At 28.4% G+C, this 22055-nt stretch overlaps 1 protein-coding gene across 2 annotated transcripts in view; it reads left to right on the top strand.

The window, feature by feature from the left end:
• Positions 1-3199: 3199 nt before the first annotated feature.
• Positions 3200-22055, top strand: part of LOC129958712 (E3 ubiquitin-protein ligase goliath-like) — a 77184-nt gene continuing 58328 nt past the window's right edge. For both annotated transcript variants that reach the window (XM_056071361.1, XM_056071362.1), the window contains exon 1: positions 3200-3497. In XM_056071361.1, the coding sequence (XP_055927336.1) occupies positions 3416-3497 (82 nt within the window). In that variant the 5' untranslated portion in view covers positions 3200-3415. The remainder of the gene's footprint in view (positions 3498-22055) is intronic.

Raw genomic sequence — 22055 nt, 5'->3', positions numbered from 1 at the left:
ATATAGAAATAATAGTGTATTTTTGGCAAATTTAGGAGAATTTTTGCATAAAGGCAATAAAGGAATCTTATTTACCTTTTTCATGGTCTATTGTGATGAAACCTGTTAAGCTGAGAGTTTTAACATGTCCTTTTTCAAATAAACTCCAGAACTTGCAATTATATCTGTAAATATTTTAACGGTATGCATTAATAATCCCCATTTTTTCACAAAAAAAAAATGCAAAAAAAAAATGCTATCATCGAGTATTTTGAATTTAAAATATTTTCAGCTACTAGATGAAATTTTTTAAAGAATATTTTTTACGAAATCTTTTAATAAAGTTGGCATCCAATTTGAGGTGGAAAAATTCCACCTTACCCAAATTATTCTTAATTTTTCTGCTATTCCCTAACAATATGATGTTTCGATTACATCATGTTACGAGGGAATAGAAGTTTCGATATAACTTGACACCAAATTTTCGATAATTCTCCTTCAACAGGACATTCTAACAACATAATTTTCAAGTAGCAGTATTGTAAAATGGTGATAACAGTTTTACTTCACGGCATTCTGGTATCTCTTCTACAGCACGTATTTCATTCAAATCGGTACGAGTGGTTTGTGTTGTTGAAATGTTGGATGCAATACTATAATGCAATCGTGACGTATCACTTCAGCAATAGTTTATATTTTGGAAATCGCGGCAATCATATACATATTTCTTATCTATAATCAGCCATAACCAAATTTTTTATGCTTGCATATCTATATGATACAAAAAGTTCTTTCTTAGATTTCTAGAGAATGTGCTTGAAAGACCACACTTTTATGTGATTTTCAAATAAAAATAAGCCTTTTTCATAATATACTGGTTGCTGATACAGGACTCAAAATTATCTGGGAGGACGCGTTCTTTATAATTTAAATTGAGAATGCGCTTAGGTTATTAAGAGACGCCAAACAAACAATTAAAGCAGAATGACATAGAAACAAATTATATTTGTAAGATTCTACCATGGCATGTAATTTATGTTAATTAACTTTATTTATTATATAAAATAGTTTAAAAACAATGATAATTTAAAAATTAACAATAAATAAACTAAAAATACTCGCTTTTTTAATGAGAAGAAATTTTAGAAGACAAATTTCGATATTTTATTTATAAATACGATTACAGTCCAAATTATGCAACAAAGTTTAATATGAAAAGTGAATTACATGATTAATTTTGAAAATAAGTAGGATGAGACATTTTTCTATTTATGCATGAAACCTCCATCTCACACAAGTTTTTATCTCATTTCACACAAATAAGTTTTGATATTTTGTCCTTTTATTTTAGGACACTTGTAATACCTCCGGCAACATAATTTGTTCTTTATGTGCTGCTTCTCATTAGAGTATATTCACTGTATATCTCTTATATCTGATTCGATTTCCATCGAGGCGAAAATTGATTCCTAAAAGCGAAAAGTTTAAATCTTTCAAGAAGCGCTTCTTAGTTCTGATGTATGATCAACAGCAATACTGACTTATGATCAAAAACAATAAAATCTTTAGATTTTTATTTCGGTAGATTTAAAAGTGAAATCTGTTTAACTTGATCACAGGAGCCATCTTCTAAAGAGTCGGACTCTTCCTCTGTTTAGACTGGTGATCACTAAATATGTCTTTATTATCTGAATCTTTTTCTTTAGAGTCTTTATCTGATAAAATCTTCCTTAATCATACGTCAAAGGAGTAAAAGATCAACTAGAACAACATGAATTCGTCACGATTCACACTAAAAAATAAGAACACGAGAATACGCACTGAATATCATCACACCTCGCAATATTCTATAAATTACGAAAAGTTCCCGAATTCGTCGTTCCTAAGCGAGACCTATAGAACTTAACTTCAGAGGTAGCTACTAAGAAGGACCTAAAACTTCAGATTAGGGAAGAATATTGTATTCAGTTTCTTTGAGCTCTGGGTTTCGAAACACCCCTTACGCTTCTTCCAGGGTATATTGTGAGAAATTTACAAATAAGACAATACAACAAAAACAAGGCCAAAATTAGCCCTTTTACATCTTGGCATTCTGACAAATCTGCCTCAGCACAAAACGAATGAATGATATATTTGAAGGTTTGGATATAATTAATATTCCATAGTACATCAGTGATATAATACTTCAGCAATAATTACTATTTTGGAATCTCGGCCTAGAGATAAATGTTTTCCTTGTTCATCTATTTCTGAAATTACTGTGATTGAAGACCTGAAATTCAGCTACATTAACTTTTTTTATTGTATTTCTATGCTGTATAATAAATGCTATTTTAGATTTCTAGAAAATCTATTAGAAAGACCGGGATTTTATACGATTTTCAAATACAAAATAAATTTTATTTCTTATTGGTGATAAATAATCCGTTGCTTTAGGTATAACTGTTCTAGGAAATACATTTCATACTGTTCATACATTTTGGGTTTATTATACATTATATGTTTATACATTGTGGGTTTGTTATACATTATATGTTTATACATTGTGGGTTTGTTATACATTATATGTTTATACATTGTAGATTTGTTATGCATTATATGTTTATACATTTTGAGTTTGTTATACATTATATGTTTATACATTGTGTGCATTGAAAGTCTGCTTTTATATTCTGTGCAACACGGTACAAACTTCTCTATAGCCAGCCCACAAAAGATTTTGACAATCCTTCCACTGCATAGTTTCGGCACAACTCTGAACGAATAGATCGTACTGTAAATGAATGAAATTTAATAATTTATGGTACATAAATGTTATAATAATTAGTAACTAATTTACATTTTGGAATGTAATTATTTGAAATCGCGTTTTAAAGGGGTTCCAATGTGCAAAAAATTTTCTTTTATCTATTTTTGAATGGAAAAATGTTTGCTCTTGATTTCGAGCATTTGTCAAAATGTGATCCTCCAAAGAATTAGAGAATCACATCACATAACTCTTTTAATGCCCTCTCCTTAAGCCTTGATAGTTCTCTTTTGATCTCCCCGTGATACCTGAAAGTCTCTCTGGAATTCCCAATGAATAAGCTGAAACTGGAAAAGGATTGTTTCTGGCTCTAGGACTGTACTATTTTCACGGACAACTTCGCCAAGCTAGTCGCGCCAAAAAGGGTCTGCGCCACACTCATCTGCGCAAGTCAGGATTTCGGAGACCAAAACCTTTAATCAGTTCCGGATCGGGAAGTAAAATAGAGGATGCTATTGATCGGCTCCTGCAAATATGGGATCGCACATTTGTGGTCCGAAATGATGTTTTGAAAATAGAAAAACTGATTTGCAAAAAAACTTTTTCTGCACTTACAATTGCTGTCACTGCAAATTTCCTCTACTGTAAAATTCAGTGAATGATTTTGAACTCTGCTTTCAACTTATAAAAATGAGTGAGGGAATCTTCAACTTAAAAATTGTTCCCGATTTTACTTTCTTGTCCAGATGCAAGAATCACAGATCGACTGTTGGTATGTATGCTGCATAAGCTTAATAGTTCATTATGTATTTGCAAAATTAGGAGGTATTTTCCGATTGCAATAACTATTTAAATTAGCATGCATTCAAGTGATGCCCTGACTAAGTTGAAAATTCAGCACTGAGTGCTTTTCTATGAAATATTTATTTAAAGGAGTAATTACTGAATTATGCAAACTAAAAATTTTGTTGCATTTAGTATTCCATGATTATGCACTTGGAAATTACCTTTCAAAAGTTTCTTTTTAATTTTCTTACGATTACTAAATACTTATGGACAAATAACTTTAATTTGTTTTGCATTAGCACATGTGATAAGATGTTTCAGAGTGAATATTTAAGTCCACTTATGCAACATTTTATATTCATGTCTAGCAACTGAATTCAAAATAATAATAATTTACTTAATAAAATGATTATATTAATGAAACATTTTAGCCTATGCAATAATAATCGTTATATATATTTCAATAATTCTCTTTGAATGAGTTGAAAATCTATGTTATCTGTTATCATTGGGCTGGTTTATTTAAAAACCAGATATCTTTTTAATTTTATGTGTGTTTAATGGAGCAAAAATATTTAAAAAGTTAAATATTTAAATGTGTGTCTAACTGCCGCAATCTTAATCAGTGAAAATATTTGCATATTTAACGTGTTCGTTTTGATAGATTGAATAATTTTCAATCAGAATAACTTTCATGATTCATGTTTTGCTAGACAAAGAATTTTCCACATTTATAATGGTGGGAATCTATTTTATATCGTAGATTTAGTGTTTATCACTGTTGATGTACTGCGGTTTCATGAAAAAAAATCTTTACAAATTTGTGAAATCTTCATTTTTTCCCTTTTTTTTTTATTCTCTCAAATTGAATTAAATCAAGAAAAAGGAAAGACGAACCACCCATCAGTTTTTAAATAATCTCTCAGATTGAAATAAATTTTTATTGCCAGTCTAGAACAAAAAGTATAGTTTTGATAATCCGTTTTTAATTCGTGAAATCTCAGATTTTAATTATCAACAATTTAGGTTATAATAACAAAGCCTTTAAATTAAGAATTTTTCAATTAGGAAATATTTGTTTTTAGTTTTGAAGCTTTAGCTGAATATGATTTTGATGAAATAAAACAAAACATAAAAATTAATTTTCAAATAAGTTCTAATATTAATATAAACGTCTGTTGTGATAATAACATAAAGAATAAAGTTTCTAATATAATTCAGGTAAAATAAAAGAAAAGAACCATTGATGATCAAATAAGCTCTCATATCAAAGTCAAAATTGTTAATTCAAACTGTCGTTGTTAGTTTGTGTCGCTTCTGTAATTTACAAAATTAAAGGAGAAAAAAAGAAATCTCTTTCTCTCTCTATATATAAATATATGAAAAACAATAAATAAACAATGAACAAAATATGATTAGAATAAAAATTGATGTGTTGCATCTTTTCAATGCATAAGTTACAATTCCTATAATTTCTTTCAACATTTTTTTTTTTTTTTGAAATCCACCATTTGAGGGAATTTAGTTTTCTTCGGAGTCAGTAAACTCTGTTGAAGGTCAACGTAATTGCTTTGATCTATCCGCAGCCCTTTTATTTTAATGAATCCTTCTGGAAACTCTTAAGCAGTGGCATTAGCTGTAGACTTGTACAGCTTTTTTCCAAATCGAAGAAATTATGCAAGTCCAACAGGCCATTTGATATTCCCCTTTCTAGTTATTTTCGAAGAACTCATCCCATGCATAAAATATTAAAGGAAATATATTATTCCATAATACATGAATAATTTTGTGGTTTTAATAATTTCTTTACAAAAATAATTGCATTACTATATGGACAATTAGCACAATTACGTGAAAAATATAAGAAAAATCAAAAGAAATTTTTTTCTAGAACGAATTCGATTTTAGCTGCGATTTTAACTGTGGACGATATTGCCTTGTGAATAGATTTTGGAGTGCCCGTCTAGCGTATCTAGATTTTTTAAAAAAATAAGCATTTTGTTTCAAGTTATAAGATTTTGTATTTTTAATGCTCCTGTTTTTCTGTGTGAAGAATTAAAATTGCGATACGAAATTCAAATTATACTTTCTTTAAATCGAATTTAATATTTTTGTGATATTAATTATTCCTTAATTTTAGTGACAAAAATGAGCCTGCGAAAAGTTTTTAGAGTATATACTTTTTAATGCAAAATATATGAAATATTTTCTGATTTTCGTAAAGTAAAACATTTTTTCCTGTTCTTGAAAATCTATTTTGTGTTTTAAAAAAATAATTTATTTATTTTATTTACCCATCTAAATTTCACGGATAAAATGTAAGCCGACTTATCCATACAACTTGAACGATTTTAACTTATCTTCACACAAGTGAAATTTGAGCAGAAAACACCTAGTTCAATAAAAAAATAGCGTTTTTATCCATGCTGAATGTATATGCTTTAATGAAAGTACTATACTATGCTTTTAAAAATTAGTAAATAAATGAAAACGAATGAAAAAGAGAATTACAAAGATGACAGTAAATAAAAGTAATGTAAATTCCTTAATAAATTTTTACAAGAAATTTATAACTGCAATGTTTAAATTAAAACGCTGAAGAATAATTCCAACATTTTGAGGTTTATATCTAAAAAAATGAGAAATACAACTGTTAATTAATATTTAAACTGTAACCAAACTCATCATTAAAAATATGGTATGGTGAATTGATTTTTTTTAATTATTAATGATATTTAATAATTTAATATTATCAAAGTTTTGGTTTGAATATAGTTCTATTATTACTAAATAAATTCTAAGGATTAAAATTTTAGAAATATGCAGCATTTAAAAATCAAACTAAAATAGATAATATCTATGTGAAATACTTAAGAAAAGACCTTCTGTAATCTTTTAAATACATAATAAAACAAATAACAAAAATAATTAAAAATTGATATAAGCATGCATTATTTCTATTAATACCGAAAATTACTTTTTTTATGTAATTAGCAACATAAGACATTTTATTTAACCATTGAAATTCTGTGAAAAGCAGTTCAATGGTGAAATTTTTCAAATCATGTCTGGTAATTATAATTTTTTTAGCTATTTATATTCTTCATTTTTTCCCCTTCCTTTCTAGTAAAACTCATATGTGATATGTAATTCTTAAAAATTATTGTTAGTTTTTCTAAAGTGTTTTATTTAATAAAACGGTTTTTTTTATTTTGGATGAACTGATCCAAAGCTATCTTTACTGAGTATCCTAAAATGCTATAAAATTATACGTTATACAATTTGAAAAGAAATCACAAATTAACAAAAATAAGTAATTAACTATGGAAGTAAATCCCTATCATAATAAAATTTTGTCATCCAATTCTCAAATTTTATCTGCATTAATGACAACTTAATTTGATTACTATCTAGAAATATTGGTCTGACTTCACAACCGGTGAATAATGTAACTATATTTTAACTATTTGTAGAATTGCAAAAAAAAAAAAAAAAGTTTATCGAAATTAAACAGCTGTTATTTTAAGCAAAATATTTTATTGGAAAGGATATTGGCTATTAAAGCTCAAAATCAAATTTTATTGAAATTTAGCAATTTATTTTCTCATAAATCAGAACGTATTCAAGGTTATTCCCTCGAACGTAACAATACATTGCGTTTACGTTTCTTGTAATGTCAACTTATATTATCACTTCTTATTATACTAAGAACTTTGTATTGTGGCTGAGATTTTATATTATAAAAATGCTTTTCCCCGTCTACATGGCAATTAGCAAACCATGAAATATTTTTTTCGCGCCGTTCGTCAGAATCGTTTTGTGATGTAATTAGAAAAGCAACAGGAAATCATATTAACTCTGGCATATTATTAGAAAAACAGCAGAGAGCCACAATCATTCTGAAATATATTCAGAAAAGCTACAGAAAACCACAATAATTTTCAAATGTAATAAGAAAAGCAACAGACTGCTTTGGTAGCTATAAAATGTAATTAGAAACACAACAAAGTATAACAGTTATTACGACATATAATTCGGAACGGAGTAAAGAACCACAATAGTTCTGAAATGCAACTAGAAAAACCACAAAGAACCACAATAGTCTGAAATGTAATTAGGAAAACAATAAAAGACCACAGTGGTTAAGAAATGCAATTAGAAAAGTAGTAGAGTACGTAAATATTAAACACAAAGTTTTCTGCATTAAAGAAAAGATCTTCTCATGCTTTTTTCAAAGTATGACATTAAACAAACAATACGCTCTTGTGCTTCTTTGGTATCAGCTGTATACCTTATGCTAAAGTTTGGAATTTTAGCATTATGAAAAATGCTAGAAAGGATAATTACTAAGAAAGCTTTTATGATACCATAGTTATAAATGTTTTAGCATGCAAAAATATTCTTGCCTTTACGAGAATCTATTGAAGCTATACTTTCAAAAGCATCTCTTTATGTATTCATTCCCTAGAGCAATATTTCCCAAGTATGGTTTATTTAGATTTATCTAGAATTCCTTCTTTAACATAATATTTTCCAAGTATGGTCTATTCAGATTTATCTAGAGTATGCCACACCTTTTATTGTTGAATGATATTTCAGATCTTGTTTTTCCTAAATTACATTCTACTGTAGTTCTTTGTTGTTTTCTAATTATATTACAAGGATCAGAGTTTATTAAATATATATTATGATGATTCTGCTTATGATTTTCTCCAGAACTGATCTTTTTTTTTTTCAGATGATTAGTTAGATATTTTTAGCTCCCATTGTATTGCTAATCTTATAAAGTGATGTGTTATCAAAATCATTCACACTCAAAAAATATTATGATAAATAAAAAAAAAGAAGGAAGATAAATGAATTACAATTACGTAAATAATGCGTAAATAACGTGTAGATAATTGAATTATTATAAGATCCAATTAGATATTAGATCTAATTTTACACATAGCTTACTTGAAATAAAATATAAACAATGATAACTACCTAAGCACTCAAATTACTTTATTGCTTTAATTTTAGACGATAAAGTCTTTTTTTAATTCACTTTGTGGTTAGAATGAAAGTATTCCTATTCAGAATAATGTACAATAAAAAACCAGCAGTTACAAGAAAGCTAAATTTTCACTGTATGGATTTTGGACCACGGGAAAATGAATAACACAATAATGTTCCGAAAAATAAAGTGAGGTATTGAGAACATCATGCATGAGTTTTCTACTAAAAATGGTAATTGAGTCACAGACGCATTAAATGCGAACTGTAAGTGATATAAGATAGAATTAAATATTAATAATTGTCATAAATTTTTAAATGCCAAATTTATCAATACGTGTGAAGTATAAAGATAGACAAAGACTTCGACGGGAAAGAAGAGAAGGGGAGGTTCTTTTTTCTTCTTTTTCATATACTTATCTTACAATCTGGTGGCTTTCGCGCTTCTTAATATAATGAATGAAAGCAGATCGTTTGGAGCCGCTTCTACTATTTGACTGATGAAAAATATTTGAAATGATTTGAAATTTGAAAAATATTTGAGATGAAGATTTGAAAATGACTGATTGAAATTAAAATTTCATGCATATCTAAGATTTGGGTAACCAGATTTAATTTATATTTTTTAATTTCTTTGGTAAATGCGGTTACAATTAAACATAAGTATAGACAAACAGCAGACCTATACAAAGTCTGATATGAATTAGCCACTTAAATGATAATCCTATGTGTTGAATTTCATTGGTCTAGTTAACTGAGTTTCTGAGTTATCATGTTGATATACGGATGGACTTTCCGTTGATGAGTATTCATCCAAAATTAGATACAATCCAATTTTATTTTGAGGAAAGAACTCATGCCATGTTTTCTTTTTCTATGTGGTTCTGCTAGTGGATATTTGAAATCATAGATCGAGAGACAAATGTTTCTAAAGGAATTTTCATGACTATATTGAGTGAAGTTTCATAAACACCTTGAGATAAACTTTTTGACGGTTACGATATTTTTTCTTTGCATATGAGAAAGTAAGAATTCACGAACCATGAAATTTTACATGATGTTTCTTTCCTTTTTGGATTTAGTTCGTTTCTTTTTTTCTGAGGGTGGGGCATCCTTCGTTTCTTCGTGTTCTAAAACCCATACTTCAGATTTGGAATATTTGTGACTGCTGAATTGTTCTCAATAATGCTTTGAGCATGAATATTTTTATTTTAACTCCCCCATATTTGTGAGAAAACATATAGCGTTTTTTTTTTTTTGAAGTAGTTCCTATTAGATTTGTATGAAATATTTTTAATTATTATTTTAATATTACATAACTTAAATAACTGTATCAAACTGAGTATTTATCAAACCTGATTTTCTTGTTAAAATAGTAATTTTCTACATTTTTGTACTTATATCTTTTTTTTTTCACATTCATCAGAATACTTTTAATGAGATTTGTAGATTTCAGATTTAAATTCAATTTGATATTCATTTTAATCTGTTTATCATTTCAGTATAGCATATAATGTTTTATATCATCATTTCAAAACTATATGAATTGCAATGCTTATGAAAAAGTAATACAGGAAGAATGTTCATTTGCATAATTTTATTTTTATATGAAAAAATAGTATTCTGTATTTTTGTGCATAACGTTTTTTTAACATTCACCCCAAAATCTTTATTAACTAAGCTGAGATTTAACATTTAAATAAAATTTTTCATTCATGATTTGCAAATTAAAAATATTACTTAATTTTTTTAAAAAAATAAGAATTAATTTTTATTATCAAAATGTCGTGCTTAAATAAATAAAAAGATATACTAGAAAGAAAATCAAAGATTTAACAGAAAAATTCGAGCGTAAGCGACGCACATAAAAAGCTTAATACAAATTTAATTTTAATCTTGTCGGGATATAAAAAATATTTCTAAGTTCTATTTTAGAGCTACTTTGGAAGAGACCTCAAAATTCTAAACCTTTATCAAAACATAGTAAGAAATTTAAGTCGGTATTCTCTCTTCAAATGTCCACACTACATTCGGAAGAAGAAAATTGCCCCGAACGGGTTTAACACTCACCTATCCCGCCTGCACGGCGGTAGCTCGGCATAATAGGAATTCGTACTGCAATGCTCCGCGGTGAACTATCGGTAAGCCGAGACCTTACCGACAGGTGTCAGTATGCCGAGACCTTACCGACAAGTCACCGCGACCTCGCGGGAGACTTGACATCGCAGGGCAGCTTAAGGGGACGGTGGACTTTGTTAGGCATTTTTACTAATTATTCACTAAGGATTACGAAATTTTTTATGCATATGCATTGAAATATATATTTTTAAAAAATATTTTAAAACGAAATATATTATTTAAAAAAAATTAAAAGATGTATAATTTTTAAAAATTTCAGAATATTCCAAGAGTTTTAATTTTTAATATTTTATATTATTTTTGCCTTATTATCTAATATAAATTCATTTGGAACAAAACTGTGTATGATTTTATATTTCCAATTAAAAGCAAAGGTTTTAGAAATATTTTTATGAGCACTTACTGAATTTTCATAGGAATTTTATGTTTTTCTGAATTAAAATCGACTTTTAATTGACCAAAAAAAAACTCGAGATATAAAATGCATATCCTGTATTCTTTTAATACTTTTAACCGTAATCTTTATTATCAATTCTATTTAATTTCTTCAAAAATCAAGACATCTGGAACATTTCAAAGATATTAAAATCTAATTACAGTATCATTTTGAGAAAAGTTATTAAGATGCAATTTTTTCCTCTCTAGGCCCTTCAAATATTTATTTTACTGAACAATACATTTTATAACACCATTTTAGTTAAATATAAATATATACTTTGGTGATGAAACGATAAAAATAAAATGTCATGTTTTTGTCCATTTTTGCTTATTTCAAAACCCACTGTCCCCTTAAGGAAATGTATAGCTGAATAGAATGCTCGATTACGTTTATCACACGATTATTTCGTGAATTGATTTCATTATAGTTATAAACGTGTCTTTTGAAATCAGAAGATTTTTCTTTAAAGGACTCTTTTGTTTTGTTTAGCTAAAACGTTAAAGGGCTCTTGTTTGTTTTTGTTTAGCAAAAAATAATCTTGTTTGATTAGGAAGGTTTTCATAAAAACCCTAACAGAAAATTTTGCAACAAAATTTATCGAAAATTTTAACATAGATATTTTAATTTAGAGCATTCGGTTAACAGTTAACTGTTTTTGACGAGTATACTCTTCATAGATAAAGTGCAACATTTTGCGTCATGACGAGTTTATTCGCCAGCATTACTAAGTAATTTAGAGTAATTAGAGTAATTTAGAGTAAATTAGAGTAATTAGTAGGAGTAATAATAATTTAGATACTCTTTTTCCGAAGAGGTTGAAACAGTTAACTGGTTAAAATAGATTAGAATTACTTTTAATAAACTCGACGACATAAGAAAAAAAAAGGAGATAAAAAGATTTGTTCCAAAATTTTGTTCATCGCTTTATAAATTAAAATTAAAATTGTAAATAAAAAACACATGTAAAATAAGCTTGGAGAAAATCAGAAATATTAAAATATGAGGTTTTAAAGAAGCCTAAAAACTTCTTTTACATGATATGTATAGATCACAGCTTTAAAACATTTTCCATTAACGATCCGATTTCGGAGTAAAAAACGTTGAGTGACTTCGTTAGTGAATTACAGTTGAAATCGCGACTCTAAAATGTAGGAAGAGACAGACAAAATAAAATTGGAGTCCCATTAAGATTCGGGACGCATAGTTTAAAAATTCTTCGATATAATCTTCTTAAACTACTTTTTGGAATTCATAAACTTCGGCAAAACTGATTAGTTTCAGAGTTTTAAAGAATGAAGGTATAAAAGTGAATAAAAAAGGTAATTTTAAAAACATTTTATTAATACTCTGTGCATTACGATACCGGTTTTTCTTTTTTACTTTCTCGTACATGAAATACATAAGAGAAAGTATTTTAATCATCAAAAAATTCGAACTCGAGATTTTTGCAAAACTCTACTTTTCAGAACCCCTTAAGTTCGAAACCACTTTTGGAATTACGTCTGTCTGTCAGTCTATCCATTAGCAGATAGCTCAGAAACGCTTTGAGCTAAACAGATGAAATTTGCTTCATGAACTTAAGATAAAATTTTGCAGATTTCTACTGAATTTTGAATGTAGAATGTTTGAATGTATCATTCAGAGAAAATCTGTCTGCCGTCTGCTCGAGTACAAAACAACACGATAACTACAGAATGTAGAGAGCTGGATAGATGAAATTTGGTTAAAAAGTTTCTTGTCTAAAATATAGATTCTTATTAATTTTTGAACCAAATCTGTCAAAAGATTGACCGCTTATTGGTCTGCATGTATGTAAATGCAATATTTCAGATACACAATGTCTTAAATCAATGAAGTTTGATATGCTATCTTGTGACTACAATTGTTGTTCGGTGTAAAATTTCGATTCAATCGGTTGAAAAAGAATGCATCCAAAATAAATTTTCGATTTTCGGGTATTTATGTATTAATTGCATCTCGGGGACTTATCGCCAAAAAAAATCGCAAATTTATCCAGTATGAATGATAAATTCACGCCAAAGATCTGTATTTCGTATCCTCCAGAGCCTTGCAATTGATTTGCGGCGTTCCCCAAAATCCATAGTTTCAAGCAGGGGAAGGGGAATAACACTTTTATAGAGATTATACGAGAAAGTTTTGAAAGGATTAATCCCGCTGGATTTTTTAACTGATAATTACTTTTCTTATTTTTTCATTCTATTATCATGAATATTAGAAAATGTTTCGGATGAAGATACTATTTTTGTGACAGTTTTTAAGAAAACTTTGCTCAGTCACAAATGCAATTAGTAAGAATGTTCTCTTTCTGACATTTTCATTTGAACACGTAGTGAAGAGTACTTATGTTTGATTTCTAGTACTGTGAAGAAAAACATGCTTCTATTTTGGTCCACTTCCCATCAATTAATTGCCCAAAAATTGATATAGATGAATAATTGTAACTTCAAATTACACACCAAGTTTCATCTAGACAACTTTTTGGTTTTTTGAGTTATTATATCAATATTCACAGAAATAGATATAACATTTAGTTAAAAGATACGATATAAAATTTGATTTAGATCCAGTGACGGATTTTAAATATATGAGGCTGTTCTGAGAACCCTCTCATCTAATCCATTAAATATTGTAAGCACAGCACTTGAAAGCACTCATATTATTCACTGAAGGCATACCACTGCGACTATGGAGTCCCTTATTGACTCGAGGCACGAGGCAAGTACCTCTAGCACCTATACGAAACACCGCCTCTGCATAGGTTTACAGTTTCAGTAACAAAAGAAATAAGCCAATTTCATTCATCTACCTGTTGAGTTTTTTGAGTTATCGCTTTCATATGTACTCTGTCAAACAAGCAAATAGATTTGCCATCGGTACATTTCCCCCAGAACTTGACAACAATCCGAAATTTAGGTATAAATACCCCATAGGTAATTTTATCTGTTTTTCTAGTGACGTTCTGAGAATTCGTTTTCATAGACTAGCCAACTAACTCTAAAGACAGATAGACATAATTACAAAAATGCCTTTTTTCTTGCTGATAGAGATCTAAAATAGGAATACATTAAAATTTGTTGACTGAATTTTATATTGATTATTTTTTAATGGTAGTTAATTCCTACTTCTTTAATGGAGACAATAATGACGTGAGACAAGTTACCCGGATTCTAATGATGGGCTTACTGCCGTTTGAGGTGTGTATGCATTAACCACGCAATAATATGGGCTATAATGCATTCACCGCAGTGCATATTTTAAATTTCGAGGGAAATTTGATAATTCAAATTCTCTAAATGTTAATGAAGGGTGGATGGGTGGGTGGGGGATACTTTATATACTTTATGAACAAGACAGTACAAACAAAAACTATTATTTTTTATTTGTTTAAATATTGAATATATTAGCACAGAGTGAAATTTTATACGCTGTTTGGATATCGTTTTTTTTTCAACCAATAAACAGAAGTTTCTCTGAGAATAATAGGAATTTACGCTGAACATAGATTTCAAATTTTAGCAGCTACATTTTATTACAGGCTGGTAAACCGAAAGCTTCCCTCAAGCTCTTCACTAGCTCATTAGTACCTTTTAATATCATTTTCAGAGGAAACTCGAGGATCTCCATCTAATCGAAATTTGAGCCTAACTTCTACCTTATGAAACATTAATTCTCATAAAGTCATTAGATCTCAAAGACCATTATGTTAATTGAACTATGAGTTTAATTTATGAGTCAACTTGCAAGGAGAAACAAGTAGTCTTAGAAAGCGCTACTCATTTTACTTCATTATATTCCCAAAGGACCCATATTTTCACAAATTCATGGAATGCAAGTAAAGTAAAATTTCGCAAATGTAATTATTATTCGACAAATGGTTTAAAGCAGAGCTTAAATATTTTCCCTAGAGCCTTACTTCTATCTAAAGGGTCGTTAATTCTCACCAATGTATTAGATTCCAAAGACTCTCACGTTAATTGATCCATAAGACCGTCATATTAATTGAATTGTAATTCAAAGCCTCATTTGTAAGGAGTAACAAATAGTTTTTGAAAGATCTTTACACTTCATTTGATTACATTAACAATGGGTTTGCAATTTTAATAATTCTTAAAATGTTCTTAAAGCACTAAATTCCGCAAATATAAAAATGGAATCGTATGGATTCCATTATTATATCTAATAATCTTTTACACCCCACCATTCCATCTGTTTACTAATGAAGAATTTTTTCATGTCCCCTTCTAATTACATATGAATAATTTAGTCGTAGTAACAAAACGGAAAATAAATGCAAAAGTTATTGCTGTTTTGTTTTTTTAAATTTTCATACTGTTGATTGAGAATTATTTTCTGGGAGGGAAAAAAATTCACAATCCTCAAGTACATGCAAAAATTTTTTTGTCATGGTCTCAAATTGGAAAAATAATACCGAGATTAGAGCTTCTTAAATTATTCCATTTTCAACTTCTATCCGGGCGAATTTTTTTTTCGCAATACCCATTTGTATATGAAAATTGCGATACAGATGGATGGTCTCAAAATGTTAACATTTTGAAAATTTTATACTCTTTACTTTTAATCGAGATTATTACTATATTTATTAAATATTTATTAAAAATATTAGGCTGAATTTTTTTAGCAATCCCATCATCTATGAAATGTTGTCGTAAGTCTAAAATGGAAAAATAAATATGAAAATTAAATGTTAATGAATTTCTAATACTAATAAAAGAGAGTGTGAGTGTATATGTGTTTCTGTATAGGCTGACACTCTATAGGCCAAACGTTTTGACTTAGAGTCACTAAATTTGGTTCATATATAATTTAGAGGATGAGAAAGTGCACCTCGGAAAGAGTGTTTTGAAATTTCAACAAGAATTTAAATTAATTAAAATTTAAACAGAACTTTCGCTTCACAATAACTCCCGAAATTATTATTGCAGAAAAATAATTTTATACACCTTTTGAAAAAATTAAAAAAATTTCTGTTTAGCAATTACAATTCATTAATCCTACAAATTTTTCCTGAATTTTGATAATTTTTTAAAAACATTTTTTTTTGTTGCTAAATTTCCAAAAATCGATTACATTATTGTGCTGAAATTCAAACTGTTTTCATTGTTTCATGAAGTATTCAATCGAGTGATATTCGTCCACTGATAAAAACTAAACAAGAAGGATGCTGTTGAACATCTGTGTAGTTTACATGGTGAATAAAAAATGAATAAATATGAAAATGTTGAATCACGAAAGTTAGATGATAGACGAATCGGAAGAATATTTTTTAACATCTCTTCGATGTGATTAGACAAATCTCCATCTGAGAAGTTCATGTACATAATAAATAGCACATGTGGAAGATTATTAACACGGTTATGATATGTTTACGATAATTTGATGCTTAAAAATTGTTTGTTGAAAGAATCATGAGCATGAAATTAGGTCAAATATATTTGATTGAAATTAAATTCAACCAATATCCTTTGCGCGCAAGTTAGTCACCAAAGGCTGCTACTGACAATTATTAAGAAATTCAATGAATTGTAGGAAAACGAATTTTGAGGTGATTTTTTTCTACCTAATTTTGCTACGACATCCATATTTTTCTACTCCACTTGAGATCGTAAACAACAATTTAAAATCTATATTTTAAAATTATTTGGAATTTCTCTCATTCGCCCCAAATATTTTTCGTTGTAATATTTTCAAACAGAAAATTATTAATCAAAGCAGTAAATTAGAAAATATGTATAATATTTAACTACAAACTTAGAGATTTATTTATTAACTTAAATATAAGATTTTAATTATGTACTGTCCTCAAATTTCTACATAATCAATTCCTTAATTTTAGATTCTTACGTTATAATTCCCAGCGAAATATTTGCTTCTATGTTTTAAAAGTGCTATTTGCTTCATTAAAATCAGATTAATATCATTCATTTCCGAGATTCTGGAAGATTAAAGTTTGGAAATAGCATATGTAACCTCATTATTGGTTTTCACTATATTTAGATTTACTAAATGACCTTTCGGGATCACATTGACATACTTACATACTAGATTCATTATTATTCGGTAATTCTAATTTCCTCCAAGGTATTTTAAAATAATTTTCCCCGAACTATTTAGGTTAAATCCGCTTCAAAAATTCGTTGCGGTGCTCTTTTACTGCTATTTATCTTTTTTATATTCTGTTTTCATATAACAACTTTATGACCAACATGCATATTAAATAATAAATATTGATTATTAACAGTGTAACTTTGTAATATGTAGTATGTAATTATATATTTTACTAAATACATTTGTTTTGCTTTTATATTTCTACTCATGAACATTTCATATGCGAAATATGAAATATTAATTACTTGAAGAAACTAACTGCGATATGTAACTATGAATTTGCAAAATTTCCAAGAAGATTTGCAAAGTCGTTATTTTACGAATTTCATTTTTTTTTTGTAATGCACTTGAATTCGTAAAAATGTGAGTTCATTTTACATATAAATTGATTAGTAGAACTTGAATAACTCACATCCATTACTCCGCATAAAAAAAGCTGTCTTAAGTGTTGTTTTCGATGTGAAATAATGGTCATTTATCCGGGCGTTGATCATATTTTTGTCACGAAAACATGTAAGGCATCTCTTTTCTGTACAGACGATAAGCTAGACCGAAAGAACATTTTGAATCGAAAACTTTTTTTGGCTCTCAAATTGCGAAAGTATGATTTATTTGTGCTGAGGCTAGTTATTTGTAAAATTCGATCCAAAATTCGAGTGATGCTTGTTGAGAAGCTCCTCAGTTTTAGTATGGTCTCTTACGATCAATATGTCTGGTAGCCCTGCTATAACTTACCGTTTATCTCTCACAGGTTTAATTGAACTATACATATCAATCATTTCCCACATCTGAATATTTATATTTTTCCTTTGTCTAACTGAAACTTGATGCATTCCTTTTCTGTAAAAACATTTGAAAAAAATAATTTTATAAGAAGTCAACGACAACAGGTTGAAGTAAATCTAGTTAAAAATAAAGTATATAAAAAGATTCATGGCAGTTTTAGATTTTAATACTGAGATTGAATTTCTTAAATTATATATGTATGCAATATATCTTTTGAGATGTAGGCAGATGATGAGTTCTTTAAATAGCAGCTTAATTTTTCTTTTAACATGGTTACTGAAAAGGTTCAATTTTTATATCCTTTTATAAATTCTTTTTCAAATCCTTACTAGGGAGCGACACAGCACCGTAAAGTAGAAAACGGGGAAAAGGAATTGCGAGAATGCATTCAAACCTAACTTTAAAAGAGAATTCTCCAAAAAACCTGCTGAGCAAGCATTTATTTTAGCCGCGGGTGTTTCACGTAATATTGAATCTTTACGTGAAACAGTTTATGTCACAAAAGTTAGATTCTGAAAAATCACGGCTCTTGTGCTATAAATCCAAACATATCCAACCAGTCAATCTGAGAAGACGGATGCCCACCTAAATCAAAAAGTACAATTTTATATTTAGATTCAAACGGTTAGAAAATAATCAATTATAAAAATATTTACATGCATGTAATTAGGCGTGTAACAAATGAATGTATTAGAGTTATATACAGAAAAAATATATGTACAGGGTGATTCCATATATCAATGGTCATACTACTATCAATCTCAGTGGCATGCATTTCAAGACGAAGGAAAAATTAAATGACCTAAAAATAAGAAAAATTTAGAGAAGAATAAATATCTAATAAAAATAACTGTTTTTTCCTTCTTGCATATGATAAATACCAAGAATTGTGACTGGCAAAAAACAAAAAATCCGAATTCTTGAAAACGAAGCCGATGAATCTTGATATTTTAGATTTCTCTGAGTCCGAAAGGAAAGCAACCTTTAGAATTATGTCTCTCAATAAACTCAAAAATGAAGTGCCATAATTTCAGAGAGTTAGATGAATGAAATTTGGTATGAGTAATACGAAAAATTTCAAATACCAAAGTAATAGAAATAATACCACTTTCAAATACTAAAGTAATAGATTTATTTCCAGTTTTGAATTTTGAATGAAAAAGAAGTTTATTTGTCCGTTCATGCATGTATAAACATAATAATTCAAGAAACGCAGAAAGCTAAGTGTATGAAATTCGGAATATCGATTTGTCATCAGAATAGTAAATTTGTACCTGTATTAAATTCGAACAAATTTATTCAGATTTTGATCTGTCCCCTCATGAGTAGGCGAACAGGGGGACGCGTAAATGTCACAAGCTTGATAAGTGAAATTTGGTAAGTGGCCTTGCTATTAAAATTCCAATTTGAATAAAATTTCAGTCTACTGTGTAAAAGAGAAGTAGTGCAATATCTCTTCTTTTTTCTATAACTAAGCTTTGAAGTTAAGCACAAAACATGCCATAATGTGTAATCATACAAGAAAGTCGAGAGTAAGACATTCCGCTGATTTATCTATGAATCCTTCCCTTTGATCACTGGCCCTCTAATCTTTATGTGCTTTTATAGAACTTAAAATTAATAATTAATATGTGTATCAACTATGAAAAGTCGATAATTAATTATATTAAACAAAGATGATTGAAGATACTCGGAAATGCTGAACTTTCTTTTCTTATCTCTTATTTCTGAATTTTTAAAATTTATTCATTTTCTTCCATTGCTTGATATTATTTTATAATTGATTAACGTTGATCGATGATGCTAGGAACCATGTTCAGCTATCGTTCCATGTCCCTTATATCTGGAACATTTTCTTATCTTATTTGTTTTTGCCATCTTTTGATATTAATTTATTATTGAACAATGATGATTGAACATACTAGAAACTGTTCAGCTATATTCTCATAATGTTAATCTCTGAATATTTTTAACATCATTCATTTCCTCTACCTTTTAACATATTTATTATTATATTGTATTGGATATTATTGAACAAAGATGATTGAAGATACTAGAAGCAATTCGTATATCTTCCCATATCTTTTAATTCTGACACATTTTTACCTCAATCGTTTGCCCTCTTTTTTAATATTATTTTATTATTGATCAATCGAAGATACTAGAAGCCTTTTAGCCAACTTCTCATATCTTCCCTTTCTAGTTAACAGGTACAAAATTCTTATTTTAATAGTTACAAAATCCTTATCACATTCCTTGTCTTTTCTTGCACGTGAATACATCATGACCTGACTGAGTGATTCAATATTAATACCTTCTTAGACATTTATTATAGCAGATATCTAATATTGATTTGCAGCCTCCTAGATTTTCCTGCAAAGTTCGAATTAATTCGAAACTCTATTATTCGTAACTTCTAGTTGGATAATTCGGTTAATTGGTAATTTCATCATTGGATCTCTTCTTAAAATTTAAAGCGCATAGTCATTAATAAATGATTATGTAGAGATCGTAAAATTGATAGATAGTTGCACTTAAGTTGATTAAATTTATTCAATTTGATTAAACAAATTAATTGCGACTTTGAACTTCAATACGTTAATCTAATGGCTTTAATCCAGAGATTCAACTCTTGGCAAACTCTCTCTATCTTCATCAAAACCGTATGACTAAATTATTCAAATCATGGTGGAAATATATTTGAAACTGTTACATGTATTTGATATTTCTATTAGATCAATTCGAGATGTCATCGAAATTTATAGTGAATATAGTAAGTATTTTTGCTCTTGAAAAAATTATTTTCATTATCTTGAAAAAATTATTTTCATTATCTTGAAAAAATTATTTTCATTATCTTGAAAAAAATATTTTCATTATCTTGAAAAAGTTATCATGAGCATGAAAATAAAGTTATTTTCAGTGTTAATTCTGGATAGGAAAATGAGTAGCAATGCTTTTGAGTCCCAGTCTTCATAATAGATATTTTCTTCAAGCAAAAGCATATATTGAAACTCCTATTATACAGGGTAATTAAAAATTATTGCACATATTAACTAATGCCTGTAACTTTCGCGTAAATAAATATAGAAAGAAAATTTTGACCTAAATATAGATGGCAGCTTAAAGATTTGTTAGCGTACTTAATAATTGCCATATTTGATTTCCCTTAGTCACGCGGGCAACTACAATGCAATAGACCATTTCACATCACATTCTGTGAAATATTTTCGCAGTTTAAAGCTTTTTTGGATGTGTAATAATTGTTCTATTCGACTTCCTTTGGTAACACGTGCAACTTCCATGGGGTAATCCATTTCACGCTGTATTTCGTGAAGTATATTTTGATTTTTTGAAAAACCGATTTTCGAATTCAATATTTCCAAAAAACCGGTTTTCGAATTTTTATCAAAAAAGAAAAAAAAATAGAATAGGGAAAAATATTTAATTTATATAAAATAACAAAAAACAAAATAATTATCAAAGTAAAAATATATATAAAAAATTAAGGATTAATATACATATTACTTATACAAAATAACGAAAAATCAAACAAAAATTTCAAATAATATTTATATTATTTTCACTCATTTTAATTTCTCCTAAGAAAATAGGATTTTAAAAAACATAAAATATCCACTGAACAGTGGCTAATTCTGGTGTTTATTTTGGAGACAACATTGCCTGAAATTGAAAATACTCTTTCACTTGCTACTGAGCTTGATTTTATAGTTTTTATGGTATCAAATAACAAATCAAAGTTTTTCGTTCTTTTATTCGTTGCCTCAAATAATGAAAATTCAGTTTTCAGTTCTCTGGATTTGTAAGTTTTCCTTCAGGGTCTTGAAGGAACTTATGAATTGATTTTTCCATGGCTTCCTTTAAAAAAGCTTTACTCTGATGATTAGTTTCTTCGGTTTGCTCTTCATCAAAATCGGTTTCCACGTAAGAATTCGGAAATATTCTAGACAATATCTTGCCAGATAACTTGATAATTTCGGTTTCTGAAGCTAAAAGAAGTACACTAGATTTCTTCGC

Source organism: Argiope bruennichi, chromosome X1 (assembly GCF_947563725.1).
Source record: "Argiope bruennichi chromosome X1, qqArgBrue1.1, whole genome shotgun sequence".
NCBI classification, from domain to species: Eukaryota; Metazoa; Arthropoda; class Arachnida; order Araneae; family Araneidae; genus Argiope; species Argiope bruennichi.
Note: the sequence above shows the minus strand (reverse complement) of the source record. Positions and strands in the feature narration are given on the sequence as shown.